Source organism: Accipiter gentilis, unplaced genomic scaffold (assembly GCF_929443795.1).
Source record: "Accipiter gentilis unplaced genomic scaffold, bAccGen1.1, whole genome shotgun sequence".
In the NCBI taxonomy this organism is placed as follows: Eukaryota; Metazoa; Chordata; class Aves; order Accipitriformes; family Accipitridae; genus Astur; species Astur gentilis.
Genome location: NW_026061039.1, coordinates 26161 through 41232, shown reverse-complemented (window position 1 = coordinate 41232; position 15072 = coordinate 26161). Strand labels below are relative to the sequence as shown.

The 15072-nt window shown below is 65.8% G+C and overlaps 1 protein-coding gene across 1 annotated transcript; it reads left to right on the top strand.

Moving 5' to 3' along the window:
* The first annotated feature begins 1386 nt into the window (after positions 1-1386).
* LOC126037310 (helicase SRCAP-like) lies at positions 1387-13867 on the top strand. Its single transcript, XM_049797627.1, is given in 10 exon segments — positions 1387-1721; positions 3226-3283; positions 3285-3429; positions 7723-7892; positions 8290-8486; positions 8570-8684; positions 8841-9014; positions 10675-10854; positions 11572-11655; positions 11795-13867. Coding segments are annotated over 10 exon segments (3531 nt in total).
* Positions 13868-15072: the final 1205 nt, after the last annotated feature.

The following is a 15072-nucleotide window of genomic DNA, read 5'->3' as shown; positions in this document are numbered from 1 at the left end:
GTGGTGGGGGTGTAGAGGGGAATTTGGGGCTGGGGGGGGCACCCTGGGGTCTCTATGGGGGTGTAGGGGGGAATTTGGGGCTGGGGGGGGCACCCTGGGTCTCTGTGGGGGGTGTAAGGGGAATTTGGGGCTGGGGGGGCACCTGGGGTCTCTGGGGGGGTGTAAAAGGGGGAATTTAGGGGTGGGGGCGCCAGTCCCCCAAAGGGGGGATTTGGGGGGGGGGCTCCCAGGGGGTAGGGGAGCACTCTGGGGTCTCTGTGGGGGTGTAGGGGGGAATTTGGGGCTGGGGGGGCACCCTGGGGTCTCTATGGGGGTGTAGGGGGGAACTTGGGGCTGGGGGGGCACCCTGGGGTCTCTGGGGGGGTGTAAAAGGGGGAATTTAGGGGTGGGGGCGCCAGTCCCCCAAATGGGGGGATTGGGGGGGGGCGTAAGGGGGAATTTGGGGTTGGGGGGCACCCTGGGGTCTCTGTGGGGGTGTAAGGGGGAATTTGGGGCTGGGGGGGGCACCCTGGGGTCTCTGTGGGGGTGTAAGGGGGAATTTGGGGCTGGGGGGGCACCCTGGGGTCTCTGGGTGGGTGTAAAAGGGGGAATTTAGGGGTGGAGGCGCCAGTCCCCCAAAGGGGGGATTTGGGGGGGGGCACCCAGGGGGTAGGGGAGCACTCTGGGGTCTCTGTGGGGGTGTAGGGGGGAATTTGGGGCTGGGGGGGCACCCTGGGGTCTCTATGGGGGTGTAGGGGGGAATTTGGGGCTGGGGGGGCACCCTGGGGTCTCTGGGGGGGTGTAAAAGGGGGAATTTAGGGGTGGGGGCGCCAGTCCCCCAAATGGGGGGATTGGGGGGGGGGGTAAGGGGGAATTTGGGGTTGGGGGGCACCCTGGGGTCTCTGTGGGGGTGTAAGGGGGAATTTGGGGCTGGGGGGGGCACCCTGGGGTCTCTGTGGGGGTGTAAGGGGGAATTTGGGGCTGGGGGGGCACCCTGGGGTCTCTGGGGGGGTGTAAAAGGGGGAATTTAGGGGTGGGGGCGCCAGTCCCCCAAAGGGGGGGATTGGGGGGCGGGGCGTAAGGGGGAATTTGGGGTTGGGGGGCACCCTGGGGTCTCTATGGGGGTGTAGGGGGGAATTTGGGGCTGGGGGGGGCACCCTGGGGTCTCTATGGGGGTGTAGGGGGGAATTTGGGGCTGGGGGGGTGTAAGGGGGAATTTGGGGCTGGGGGGGCCCCCTGGGGTCTCTGTGGAGGGGGAAGGGGTCTGGGGCGCCGGGTGACCCCTCGGAGTTGGGGGGGGGCACCCGTGACACCCTGGGGGGGGGGGTCTAGGGTTGACAGGGGGGTCCGGTGGAGGGAGGGGGGGGTGTGCCGTGCCCCTCCCCTCCCCCCCAGTAGCTGCCGGAGATGAAGCGGGTGAGGGGACCCCGATTGGGGGTGGGTGGGGGGGGGGTGGTGGTTCCCCGCCGTCCTGGGGGTGTCACCACGCGACCCCCCCCCCCAACCAATTCCCCGCGGCAGGAATCCCTGGAGGCGAAGCGGGGCCGGGGCCGCGCGGAGCGGCTGGAGCGGCTGCTGCGGCTGAACGAGCTGCGCTGCGGGCTGGCCCCCGTCTACGGCAGCGAGGTGCTGGGGCTCTGCACCCTGCCCCCCCCCCGCCCCGCCACCGGGGGGGGGCCCTGGCCCGCGCCGTCCTCGCCCCCCCCCCAGCGCCTACGGCAGCTCCAGCCCCTCCTGGACAGGTACTGGGGGAGCCGGGACTGGGACGGACTGGGGGGCTTTGGGGGGGGGTGTGTGTCTTTGAGGGACCCCAGGAGGCTGGGGAGGAGTTTGGGGGGGGGCTGTGGGCTTTGGGGGGAACATAGGTATCCGAGGGGGGGGTTTCCAGGGAATTTGGGGGGATCCAGGGGGGTTTGGGGGGCACCCAGGTATCTGGGAAGGAGTTTAGGGGGGATCCAGGGGGGTTTGGGGGGGCCCTAGGTGTGTGGGAAGGGGTTTTGGGGGGAACTTAGGCATCTGAGGGGGGGTTCCAGGGAATTTGGGGGGATCCGGGGGTTTGGGGGGGGCCCTAGGTGTGTGGGAAGGAGTTTAGGGGGGATCCAGGGGGGTTTGGGGGGGCCCTAGGTGTGTGGGAAGGGGTTTTGGGGGGATCCAGGGGGGTTTGGGGGGGCCCTAGGTGTGTGGGAAGGGGTTTTGGGGGGGGAGATTAGGTGTTTGGGGGGGGCAGGTGTTTGGGGAGGTGTCTTTGGGGGACCCCAGGAGGCTGGGGAGGAGTTTGGGGGGGCTGTGGGCTTTGGGGGGAACATAGGCATCCGAGGGGGGGGGTTCCAGGGAATTTGGGGGGATCCAGGGGGTTTGAGGGGGACCCAGGTATTTGGGAAGGGGTTTTGGGGGGATCCAGGGGGGTGTGGGGGGGCCCTAGGTGTGTGGGAAGGGGTTTTGGGGGGAACTTAGGCATCCGAGGGGGGGGTTCCAGGGAATTTGGGGGGATCCAGGGGGTTTGGGGGGGGCCCTAGGTGTGTGGGAAGGGGTTTTGGGGGGATCCAGGGGGGTTTGGGGGGGCCCGAGGTGTGTGGGAAGGAGTTTAGGGGGGATCCAGGGGGTTTGGGGGGGCCCTAGGTGTGTGGGAAGGGGGTTTGGGGGGATCCAGGGGGGTTTGGGGGGGACCCAAGTATCTGGGAAGGGGTTTTGGGGGGGGAGATTAGGCGTTCGGGGGGGGGCAGGTGTTTGGGGAGGGGTCTTTGCGGGACCCCAGGAGGCTGGGGAGGAGTTTGGGGGGGCTGTGGGCTTTGGGGGGAACATAGGTATCTGAGGGGGGGTTCCAGGGAATTTGGGGGGATCCAGGGGGTTTGGGGGGGACCCAGGTATGCGGGGGGGGCAGTTTGGGGAGACCCAGGTATCTGTGAAGGGGTCCAAGGGGTTTCAGGGGCTCTGGGGGGGTTGAGGGGACCCAGGATTTGGGGGGGGGGGTCAGACTAGGGGCATCCAGGTGTTTGGGGGGGGTCCAGGGGTTTTGGGGGCTCAGGGGGGTTGAGGGGTCCCAGGATTTGGGGGGGGGGGGCAGATTAGGGGTACCAGGTGTTTGGGGGGGGTTGAGGGGACCCAGGATTTGGGGGGGGTGTCAGATTAGGGGGACCCAGGTGTTTCGGGGGGGTCCAGGGGTTTCGGGGGCTCGGGGTCCCGGTCCTTTTTATGGGAGCGGGGTGTCCCCCAACTCCCTGACCCCCCCCCCGTCCCCCCCCCCAGGTTCATCTTCGTGCTGCCGCCGGTGGAGGCGCGGGGGGTGGCCCTGCACAGCTGCCGCCCCCCCCCCGTGGCGCCTGCGGCAGCGGGCGCAGCTGGAGCAGCGGCTGCGGGAGGAGCTGGCGCCGCGGGGGCGAGCGCTGCACCGGGTGCTGCGCAGCATGCGCACCCACTTCCCCGACCTGCGCCTCATCCAGTACGACTGCGGTACGTGGGGGTCTCGGGGCGGGGGGGCGGCAGCGCCCGCTTCTCGGGTCGCCCGGGAATCTCCCCTGAAATTTGGGGACGGGTTGGGGGCAGCATCGGGGAGCCGGGTGCTGCGCGAGCGCCCGCTTCCCTCATTTCCCATTAATTTCCCCTGAAATTTGGGGACGGGTTGGGGGCAGCGGGGGCAGCGGGGAGCTGGGTGCTGCGCGAGCGCCCGCTTCCCTGATTTCCCCTTAATTTCCCCTTAATTTCCCCTTAAATTTGGGGACGTTTGGGGGACATCGGGGTCATTAGGGAGCCGGGTGCTGCACGAGTACCCGCTTCCCTGATTTCCCATTAATTTCCCCTTAAATTTGGGGACGTTTGGGGGACATCAGGGACCTGGGTGCTGCATGAGCACCCGTTTCTCGGATCGCCCGGGAATCTCCCCTGAAATTTGGGGACGGTTTGGGGGCGTTGGGGACATCGGGGGCATCAGGGACCCGGGTGCGGCACGAGCGCCCACTTCCCTGATTTCCCATTAATTTCCCCTGAAATTTGGGGACGGGTTGGGGGCGTTGGGGACATCAGGGGCATCAGGGAGCCGGGTGCTGCGCAAGCGCCCGCTTCCCTGATTTCCCATTAATTTCCCCTTAATTTCCCCTTAAATTCCCCTTAAATTCCCCTTAAATTTGGGGATGTTTGGGGGACATCGGGGTCATTAGGGACCTGGGTGCTGCACGAGCGCCCACTTCTCGGATCACCTGGTATTTCCCCTGAAATTTGGGGACGTTTTGGGGGCAGCGGGGGCAGCGGGGAGCCGGGTGCTGCACGAGCACCCGCTTCCCTGATTTCCCCTTAATTTCCCCTGAAATTTGGGGATGTTTGGGGGACATCGGGGTCATCAGGGACCCAGGTGCTGCGCTTCTCAGGTTGCCCGGGAATCTCCCCTGAAATTTGGGGACGGGTTGGGGGCGTTGGGGGCAGCGGGGACCCGGGTGCTGCACCAGCGCCCGCTTCTCGGATCGCCCAGGAATCTCCCCTGAAATTTGGGGACGGTTTGGGGGCGTTGGGGGCATCGGGAAGCCGGGTGTTGCGCGAGCGCCCGCTTCCCTGATTTCCCATTAATTTCCCCTGAAATTTGGGGACGGGTTGGGGGCAGCGGGGGCATCGGGGAGCCGGGTGCTGCGCGAGCGCCCGCTTCCCTGATTTCCCCTTAATTTCCCCTTAATTTCCCCTTAATTTCCCCTTAAATTCCCCTTAAATTTGGGGATGTTTGGGGGACATCGGGGTCATTAGGGACCTGGGTGCTGCACGAGCGCCCACTTCTCGGATCACCTGGTATTTCCCCTGAAATTTGGGGACGTTTTGGGGGCGTTGGGGACATCAGGGGCATCAGGGACCCGGGTGCTGTGTGAGCACCCGCTTCCCTGATTTCCCATTAATTTCCCCTGAAATTTGGGGATGTTTGGGGGACATCGGGGTCATTAGAGAGCCGGGTGCTGCACGAGCACCCGCTTCCGTGATTTCCCATTAATTTTGCCTTAAATTTGGGGACGTTTTGGGGACATTGGGGTCATTAGGGGGCCAGGTGCTGCACGAGCGCCCACTTCTCGGATCACCTGGTATTTCCCCTGAAATTTGGGGACGTTTTGGGGGCGTTGGGGACATCAGGGTTATCGGGGAGCTGGGTGCTGCACGAGCACCCGCTTCCCTGATTTCCCATTAATTTCCCCTTAAATTTGGGGACGTTTCGGGGACATCAGCGACCTGGGTGCTGCATGAGCGCCCGCTTCTCGGATCGCCCGGGAATCTCCCCTGAAATTTGGGGACGTTTTGGGGACATTGGGGTCATTAGGGACCCGGGTGCTGCACGAGCACCCGCTTCCCTGATTTCCCATTAATTTCCCCTTAAATTTGGGGATGTTTGGGGGACATCGGGGTCATCAGGGACCCAGGTGCTGCGCTTCTGAGGTTGCCCGGGAATCTCCCCTGAAATTTGGGGACGGGTTGGGGGCGTTGGGGGCATCGGGGACCCGGGTGCTGCACCAGCGCCCGCTTCTCGGATCGCCCAGGAATCTCCCCTGAAATTTGGGGACGGTTTGGGGGCGTTGGGGGCATCGGGAAGCCGGGTGTTGCGCGAGCGCCCGCTTCCCTGATTTCCCATTAATTTCCCCTTAAATTCCCCTTAATTTCCCCTGAAATTTGGGGATGTTTGGGGGACATCGGGGTCATTAGGGACCCGGGTGCTGCACGAGCACCCGCTTCCCTGATTTCCCATTAATTTCCCCTTAAATTTGGGGACGTTTTGGGGACATTGGGGTCATTAGGGAGCCGGGTGCTGCATGAGCACCTGCTTCCGTGATTTCCCATTAATTTCCCCTTAAATTTGGGGACGTTTTGGGGACATCAGGGTCATTAGGGACCCAGGTGCTGCACGAGCGCCCACTTCTCGGATCACCTGGTGTTTCCCCTGATATTTGGGGACGTTTTGGGGGCGTTGGGGACATCAGGGTTATCAGGGAGCTGGGTGCTGCACGAGCACCCGCTTCCCTGATTTCCCATTAATTTCCCCTTAAATTTGGGGACGTTTCGGGGACATAAGGGACCTGGGTGCTGCATGAGCGCCCGCTTCTCGGATCGCCCGGGAATCTCCCCTGAAATTTGGGGACGTTTTGGGGACACTTTGAGGACATTTTGGGGACATCAGGGTCATCGGGGACATGGGTGCTGCGTGAGCGCCCGCTTCTCTGATGGCCCAGTAATTTCCCCTTAAATTTGGGGCCTCTTAGGGGACATTTTGGGGACATCAGGGACCCGGGTGCTGCACAAGCGCCCGCTTCTCGGATCTCCCATTAATCTCCCCTTAAATTTGGGGACATTTGGGGACACTTAAGGGCATTGGGGACGTTGGGGGGATTGGGGACCCGGGTGCTGCGCGAGCGCCCGCTTCCCTGATCTCCCCCTAATTTCCACCCCGACCCTGGGGACTGTTGGGGACAATGGGGGTGTCGGAGACGTTGGGGACCGCTGTCCCCATGTCACTCGTGTTGTCCCTGCGTCCCTCGGGATGTCTTCACTGACGTCCCGGTGTCCCTAGTGACGACCCCGCTGATGTTCTCGTCTTTCACCCGTGTCCCTAACGATGTCCCTAGTGCTGATCTCATGTCCCCACTGATGTCCCTGGGATGATCCCGCTGACGTCTTCACGTCCCTACTGCCATCCCCATCCATCACGATGTCCCCACTGATGACCCCGTGTCCCCAGTAGCGTCCCCTCTGACGTCCCCATGTCCCCACTGATGTCCCCGTGGTCCTAACGATGTCCCTGCTGATGACCCCATGTCCCCGCTGACGTCCCCGTGGTCCTAACGATGTCCCCTTTGGTGACCCCATGTCCCCACTGATGTCCCCGTGGTCCTAACGATGTCCCCGCTGATGACCCCATGTCCCCACTGATGTCCCCGTGGTCCTAACAATGTCCCCATTGGTGACCCCATGTCCCCACTGATGACCCCATGTCCCCACTGACGTCCCCGTGGTCCTAATGATGTCCCCACTGATGTCCCCATGTCCCCACTGATGTCCCCGTGGTCCTAACGATGTCCCCGCTGATGACCCCATGTCCCCACTGATGTCCCCGTGGTCCTAACGATGTCCCCATTGGTGACCTAATGTCCCCACTGATGTCCCCGTGGTCCTAACGATGTCCCCACTGATGTCCCCGTGGTCCTAACAATGTCCCCACTGATGTCCCCGTGGTCCTAACGATGTCCCCATTGGTGACCCCATGTCCCCACTGATGTCCCCGTGGTCCTAACGATGTCCCCGCTGATGACCCCATGTCCCCACTGATGTCCCCGTGGTCCTAACGATGTCCCCACTGATGTCCCCGTGGTCCTAACGATGTCCCCATTGGTGACCCCATGTCCTCACTGATGTCCCCGTGGTCCTAACGATGTCCCCACTGATGACCCCATGTCCCCACTGATGTCCCCGTGGTCCTAACGATGTCCCCACTGATGACCCCATGTCCCCACTGACGTCCCCGTGGTCCTAACGATGTCCCCACCGATGACCCCATGTCCTGAGTGACGTCCCCCCAACCCTAGCGCTGTCCCCATGTCCCTACTGATGTCCCCACGTCCCTAACGTTGTCCCCCTTGATCTCCTCGCGCCCCCACCCCAACCGCCACCCACCCACCCCCCCCCCCCGTCCCCATCCCAAAGGGGAGGGTCGCCCTGCCCCTCCCCCTTGGCGGCGGCGGCGGCCCCCCCCCGGTGACGCCGGCATCCCCCCCCCCCCCTCCCCAGGGAAGCTGCAGACGCTGGACGTGCTGCTGCGGCGCCTGAAGGCGGGGGCCCACCGCGTCCTCATCTTCACCCAGATGACCCGGATGCTCGACGTCCTCGAGCGTTTCCTCACCTACCACGGCCACATCTACCTGCGCCTGGACGGCAGCACCCGCGTCGAGCAGCGCCAGGTGCGGGGGCTGGGGGGGGGGGCACCCTCGCATCCAGGCTCCGACACCCCTCGGACCCCCCACCCACGGAGACCTGGGTCTCCAGGAACCTTCCCGTGATCCCACCTCGGAGCCGCATCTCAACGGCTTCACGGTGGTGGCACGGAGGACCCAACCGTCCCGGGGTGGGCACCCACGTGTCCAGGAGGGGACCCAGGGGTCCGGGCACTGACGACCTCGGACCCCGCCACCCATGGAGACCCCCAGGTCTCCAGGAACCTTCCCATGATCCCACCTCGTAGCCGCATCTCAACGTCTCGATGGTGGCACGGAGGATTCCGGCGTCCAGGACGGTTGTCTGGGTCCTCCTCTAACGTGGGACCCCGGCGTCCGGACGGCGCCGCGCTTCTCCCCGCAGGCCCTGATGGAACGTTTCAACGCCGACAAGCGCATCTTCTGCTTCATCCTCTCGACCCGCAGCGGCGGCGTCGGCGTCAACCTGGCGGGCGCCGACACCGTCATCTTCTACGACAGCGACTGGAACCCCACCATGGACGCCCAAGCCCAGGACCGGTGTCACCGCATCGGCCAGACCCGTGACGTCCACATCTACCGGTACGTCGAACCTCCCGGATGACTAGGTCCTCGCCGGGTCCTTCCTCGTCGCCTTAACCCCCGCCGCTTTGTCCCCTTCTCAGGCTCATCAGCGAGAGGACGGTGGAGGAGAACATCCTCAAGAAGGCCAACCAGAAGAGGATGTTGGGAGATATGGCCATCGAGGGGGGGAACTTCACTACTGCCTACTTCAAACAGGTAGCCGAGGACCCGGGCGGCCGGGCACCGACGTCCTTGGTGTCCAGGAACCTCCTCCTGGTCCCATCTTGGAGCCACATCTCAATGGCTTGATGGCGGCAGAAGGGACCCGGTTGTCCAGGCCTGGCGCTGACCCCCCCCATCCTTCTCCCTCAGCAAACGATCCGGGAGCTGTTCGACATGGCGCCGGAGGAGCCGGGACGCCGGGAGCCTGACAGGGACAAGGAGAAGGAGAAGGACAAGGAGAAGGACAAAGATAGAGACGGGGATGTCCCCCCCGATGAGGACGAGGACCCGGCGGCCACCCGGCGCACCCACATCCTCGAGCAGGTGGGGACACGCGTCACCCTGCGCTCCCCCGGCGCCACCCCGTGGGCCCTGGTGGCCCTGATGTCCTCCACATCCCTGACGTCCCTCCATCTCCTTGATATCCTCAACGTCCCTGATGTCCCCCCATCTCCTTGATATCCTCGACATCCCTGACGTCCCTCCATCTCCTTGATATCCTCGACATCCCTGACGTCCCTCCATCTCCTTGATGTCCTCGACATCCCTGATGTCCCCCCATCTCCTTGATATCCTCAACTTCCCTGATGTCCCCCCATCTCCTTGATATCCTCAACTTCCCTGACGTCCCTCCATCTCCTTGATGTCCTCAACGTCCCTGACGTCCCTCCATCTCGATGTCCTCAACATCCCTGACGTCCCTCCATCTCCTTGATATCCTCGACATCCCTGACGTCCCTCCATCTCCTTGATATCCTCGACATCCCTGATGTCCCCCCATCTCCTTGATGACATCCCTGACGTCCCTCCATCTCCTTGATATCCTCAACATCCCTGACGTCCCTCCATCTCCTTGATGTCCTCAACATCCCTGACGTCCCCCCATCTCCTTGATGTCCTCCACATCCCTGACGTCCCTCCATCTCCTTGATGTCCTCAACATCCCTGACGTCCCCCCATCTCCTTGATGTCCTCCACATCCCTGACGTCCCTCCATCTCCTTGATGTCCTCAACATCCCTGACGTCCCTCCATCTCCTTGATATCCTCAACATCCCTGACGTCCCTCCATCTCGATGTCCTCAACATCCTTGACGTCCCTCCATCTCCTTGATGTCCTCCACATCCCTGACGTCCCTCTATCTCCTTGATATCCTCGACATCCCTGACGTCCCTCCATCTCCTTGATGTCCTTGACATCCCTGATGTCCCTCCATCTCCTTGATGTCCTCGACATCCCTGACGTCCCACCATCTCCTTGATGTCCTCAACATCCCTGCTGTCCCTTCATCTCCTTGATATCCTCAACATCCCTGACGTCCCTCCATCTCCTTGATGTCCTTGACATCCCTGACGTCCCTCCATCTCCTTGATGTCCTCGACATCCCTGACGTCCCACCATCTCCTTGATGTCCTCAACATCCCTGCTGTCCCTTCATCTCCTTGATATCCTCAACATCCCTGACGTCCCCCCATCTCCTTGATGTCCTCAACATCCTTGACGTCCCTCCATCTCCTTGATGTCCTCCACATCCCTGACGTCCCTCCATCTCCTTGATGTCCTCGACATCCCTGACGTCCCTCCATCTCCTTGATATCCTCAACATCCCTGATGTCCCCCCATCTCCTTGATATCCTTGACATCCCTGACGTCCCTCCATCTCCTTGATGTCCTCAACATCCCTGACGTCCCTCCATCTCCCTGATATCCTTGATGTCCACCAATCTTACTGCTGTTCCTTGTGTCTCCTAACGTCCCTGATGTCCCCAACATCCCATCCCAGATGGCCCCAACATCCCTGATGTCTCTCATGTCCCCACCATCCTTGACGGCCCCAACGTCCTTGACGTCCACCACATCCCTGATATCGCCCACATCCTTACGTCCCTCGCGTCCCCGATGTCCCTCACGTCCCCTAACCACCCCGACGTCCCCGATACCCCTAACGACCTCCGATGTCCCACTGACGTCCCTGTGTCCCCAGGCGCTGTGTGGAGCCGAGGACCCTGAGGACATCCGGGCGGCCTCGCAGGCGCAGGCAGAGCGGGTGGCAGCGCTGGCCGAGTTCAGCGAGAGCCTCAGCCCCGAGGAGGAGCGCGGTGGCCCCGAGCCTGAGGAAGAGCTTTCCAAGGCCGAGCAGGAGATTGCTGCCTTGGTCGAGCAGGTGGGGACCCAGGTGGCCAGGAGGTTCAGGAGAACCTGGGCGGTTGGGAATTGGAAGATCTCGGCGGGGTTCAGGAGAACCTGGGCGGTTGGGAATTGGAAGATCTCGGCGGGGTTCAGGAGAACCTGGGCGGTTGGGAATTGGAAGATCTCGGTGGGGTTCAGGAGAACCTGGGCGGTTGGGAATTGGAAGATCTCGGCGGGGTTCAGGAGAACCTGGGCGGTTGGGAATTGGAAGATCTCGGCGGGGTTCAGGAGAACCTGGGCGGTTGGGAATTGGAAGATCTCGGCGGGGTTCAGGAGAACCTGGGCGGTTGGGAATTGGAAGATCTCGGCGGGGTTCAGGAGAACCTGGGCGGTTGGGAATTGGAAGATCTCGGCGGGGTTCAGGAGAACCTGGGCGGTTGGGAATTGGAAGATCTCGGTGGGGTTCAGGAGAACCTGGGCGGTTGGGAATTGGAAGATCTCGGCGGGGTTCAGGAGAACCTGGGCGGTTGGGAATTGGAAGATCTCGGCGGGGTTCAGGAGAACCTGGGCGGTTGGGAATTGGAAGATCTCGGCGGGGTTCAGGAGAACCTGGGCGGTTGGGGGTCTGGAGGGACCCGGGTGAGACCCAGGCGTCCGGGGAGGGTTTGGGACCACCCCAGCGTCCAAGGGGTGAGGTTGGGGGGGACGACGCCGGCGTCCGAGGGACCCAGGTGTGCGTCCGGCGTTTCAGCTGACGCCCATCGAGCGCTACGCCATGAACTTCTTGGAGGCGTCGCTGGAGGACGTCAGCCGGGAGGAGCTGAAGCAGGCGGAGGTGCGTGACGCTGGGGGTGCTGGGGGGCCACCCGTGGGTGGGGGGTGTCCCAGAGGGTCTCGCCATGGGGGGGGGGGGGGGGCACCCGGAGAGGATCCCGTTTTGGGTCAGGGGGCATCCACGGGCGCTTCTCCCCCAGGAACAGGTCGAGGCGGCGCGGAAGGACATCGACCAGGCCAAGGGCGGGGGGCGCTTCCGCCTGCCCCCCCAGGAGGAGGAGGAGGAGGAGGCGGCCGCCACCCCGGGAGGGGACGAAGGTCCCGGGGGACCCCGGCGACCCCGGCGGGTGCGGGGTCCCCCCCGGCCCCTTCCCGAACGCACCGGCACCCGCGCCAGTCAGCGCCTGCGGGCCGCCGGGACGGCCAACCGGGCCCCGCCGACGTCCCCACGGGCGACGCCGACTTCGCCGCGGGCGACGCCGACGTCGCCGCGGGCGACGCAGACTTCGCCGCGGGTCACACCGGCGTCACCGCGGGCTGCCCCAACTTCACCGCGGACGCCGCCGACGTCGCCCCGGGGGGCAGGGACGTCCCCCCGACTCTCCCCAGCCACGCCCACGGCGGCGCCGGTGACATCGCAAGCCAACGCGGCGGCGACCCAAGCAGCCCCAGCGACGTCGCAAGCCAACGCGGCAGCGGCGCCGCACGCCGCCCCGGTGACATCACACGCGGCCCCGCTCCTGCCCGCCGCCCCCGTGACGTCGCAAGCGATCCCGGTAACGTCGCAGCCGGACCCGGTGACTTCGCAGACGCCCCCGGTGACATCGCAAACGCCCCCGGTGACGTTGCAGCTGGCCCTGGTGACATCGCAACCGCTCCCGTTGACGTCGCAGCCGGCCCCGGCAGCCGCCAAAGCGGCTGCGGTGACGCCGCAACCCCCCCCAGCCCCAACCGAGGCGCCAGTGACGCCCAGCACGCCGCCGCCGACGTCGCACCCGGCACCGGCGACGTCGCACTTGGCGCCGGCGGCGTCGCACCCGGCGCCGGCACCATCCCAGGTGACTCTCCCGCCTTCCCAGGCGGCACCGGCGCCACCGGACACGGCGACTGCGACATCGGCCACCCCGCCGGCGACGTCGCCGCCGGCCCCGGCGCCCTCAGAGGCGTCGCCGGTGGCGCCGGAAGGGCCGGGGGGGACGCCGTCGAGCGGGGCGGGACAGGGCGCGGCCGGGCGGGGCCCCCGCCGGCGACGCAGCGCCGACGTGGAGATCCGGCAGAGCCGGGGTCCGGGCCCGGCGGCCAAGGTGCTGCGTCAGCTGCCGGGGCGGCTGGTGACGGTGCTGGAGACCCCCATCCCCGGGCGCCCCCGGCGCCGCCGCCACGACCCCCCCGGCGCCAGCCCCAGCCCCGGCGCCAGCCCCGGCCCCCCCAAACGCCGCCGGGGACGGCCCCCCAAGCGCCGGGGGGCGACGCGCCGCCGCCACCACCACCACCACCACCACGACCCTCCCAGCAAGCGGCGGCGGGGGCGGCCGGCCCGGGGGGGGTCGGCGTCCACCGGCGCCTCCCAAAGCCCCGGCAAACGGCGGCGGGGGCGGCCCCCCAAGCGGGCGTCCCCCGACAGCAGCGCCTCGCCCCCCCCGGCCCCCCGCAGCACCCGCCGCCATCCCGGGGCCCCCCTCATGGCCCCCCTGGAGCGGGAGCCGGGCCGGCGCCGGCGGCGTTCCCCCCCTCCGTCCTCGGAGGAGGGCGGCAGCGGGGACGAGGGCGCAGGGGGGCGGCGGCGGCCCCCCCCCGGCCAAGCGGCGCCGGCGGGCGGGCGGGGGGTCCGCGCGGCACCGCCGGCGGCGGCCTCCCCCCCCGTCCCGGCGGGGGCGGCAGCAGCAGCGGCGGCGGCAGCAGCCCCCCCGGCGCTGCACGGCCCCCCCCCGCCGCCAACACCCGCTCGGCCGCCGCCGCCGCCGCCGCCGCGGCCCCCACCCCGCCCGGGGGGCCCCCCGCGCCCCCCGACACCCCCTCGGCGGCGGCGGCGGCCGTCCGCGGCCGCAAGGCCAAGACGTGACCCCCCCGGCCGTCCCCCTGCGGCCCGAGGGGGCCGGCGAGATGGCCGACCGGGGCCCTACGAAGGGCTGAGTGGGGCGGCGGGGGGGGCCGCAAGATGGCCGCTGGGCGTGGCCGGGCAGACGGGCCCGAAGCGGCTGACGGGGAGCGCCCGCGGAACGGCCGGCGGCGCGCCTACAAAATGGCCGACGCGGCGCCCGCGAGATGGTTGACCGAGCGCCCGCCGCCCCCCCCCCCCCCCCGACAGGGCGCCCGCGAAATGGCCGACCGGAGCCCTCTCAAGATGGCCGACCGGGCGCGGCTTCAGAACGGGCGACCGGGCCCCTCCGCGAAATGGTCGATCTGGCGCTTTCGGTTGATTCCCCCTTCAAAATGGCCGACCGCGCCCTCAAGATGGCCGACCGACCGCACGAGCCCTCGGAAACGGCCGGGCTGGTGGCCCCAAGATGGCCGACCGGAGCCGCTCCAAAATGGCCGCCCGGGCGGCAAGATGGCCGACCCGACCCCGCGCGGAATGGCTCTCGGGACCCCAACATGGCCGACTGGAGCACCCCAAGATGGCCGCCCCGGGGTTGAGTGATGTCAGAGACGGCGACGGGCGCTCCTGCGGGACTCGGCGATGTCAGAGTTGGTGTCGCCAACGGCAGCCATCTTGGTCCGTGTGGTGATGTCACGACCGGCGGCCGTGTTGAGCACAGTGATGTCAGAGGCGGCGGCCGTCTTGGTCCATGTGATGTCACAGCCGGTGGCCGTGTTGCTCCTTGTGATGTCAGAGGCGGTGGCCATCTTGAACCTGGCGATGTCAGAACCGGCAGCCATCTTGCATGCAGTGACGTCAGAGGCGGTGGCCATCTTGATTTATGTGATGTCACAACCGGTGGCCATCTTGATCTATGTGATGTCACAACCGGCGGCCATCTTGCTCCATGTGATGTCAAGAGGCGGCGGCCATCTTGAACCTGGCGATGTCAGAACCGGCAGCCATCTTGAGCGCAGTGATGTCGGAACCAGTGATGTCAGCGTGGGGCAGCTGTGGGGTGTCGGAGCAGGCAGCCATCTTGAACCAAGTGATGTCACAGCCAGCAGCCATCTTGATCCCGGCAGATGTCGGAGCGGGCGGCCATCTTGATCTCAGTGGATGTCGGAGCGGGCGGCCATCTTGACCACGGCAGGTGCGGGAACTAGCAGCCATCTTGACTCCAATGGATGTCGTAACCGGCGGCCATCTTGAAACACAGTGAATGTCGCAGCCCACGGCCATCTTGAGCCCGGCAGATGTGAGGCGCGGCGGCCATCTTGACCTCAGCGGCTATCAGCCGGTGGCCACCTTGATCCTGGCAGACACGGCCCCTGGCAGCCATCTTGACTCCAGCAGCCGCCAGTGCTGGCAGCCGTCTTGACCCCAGCAGACATAGGA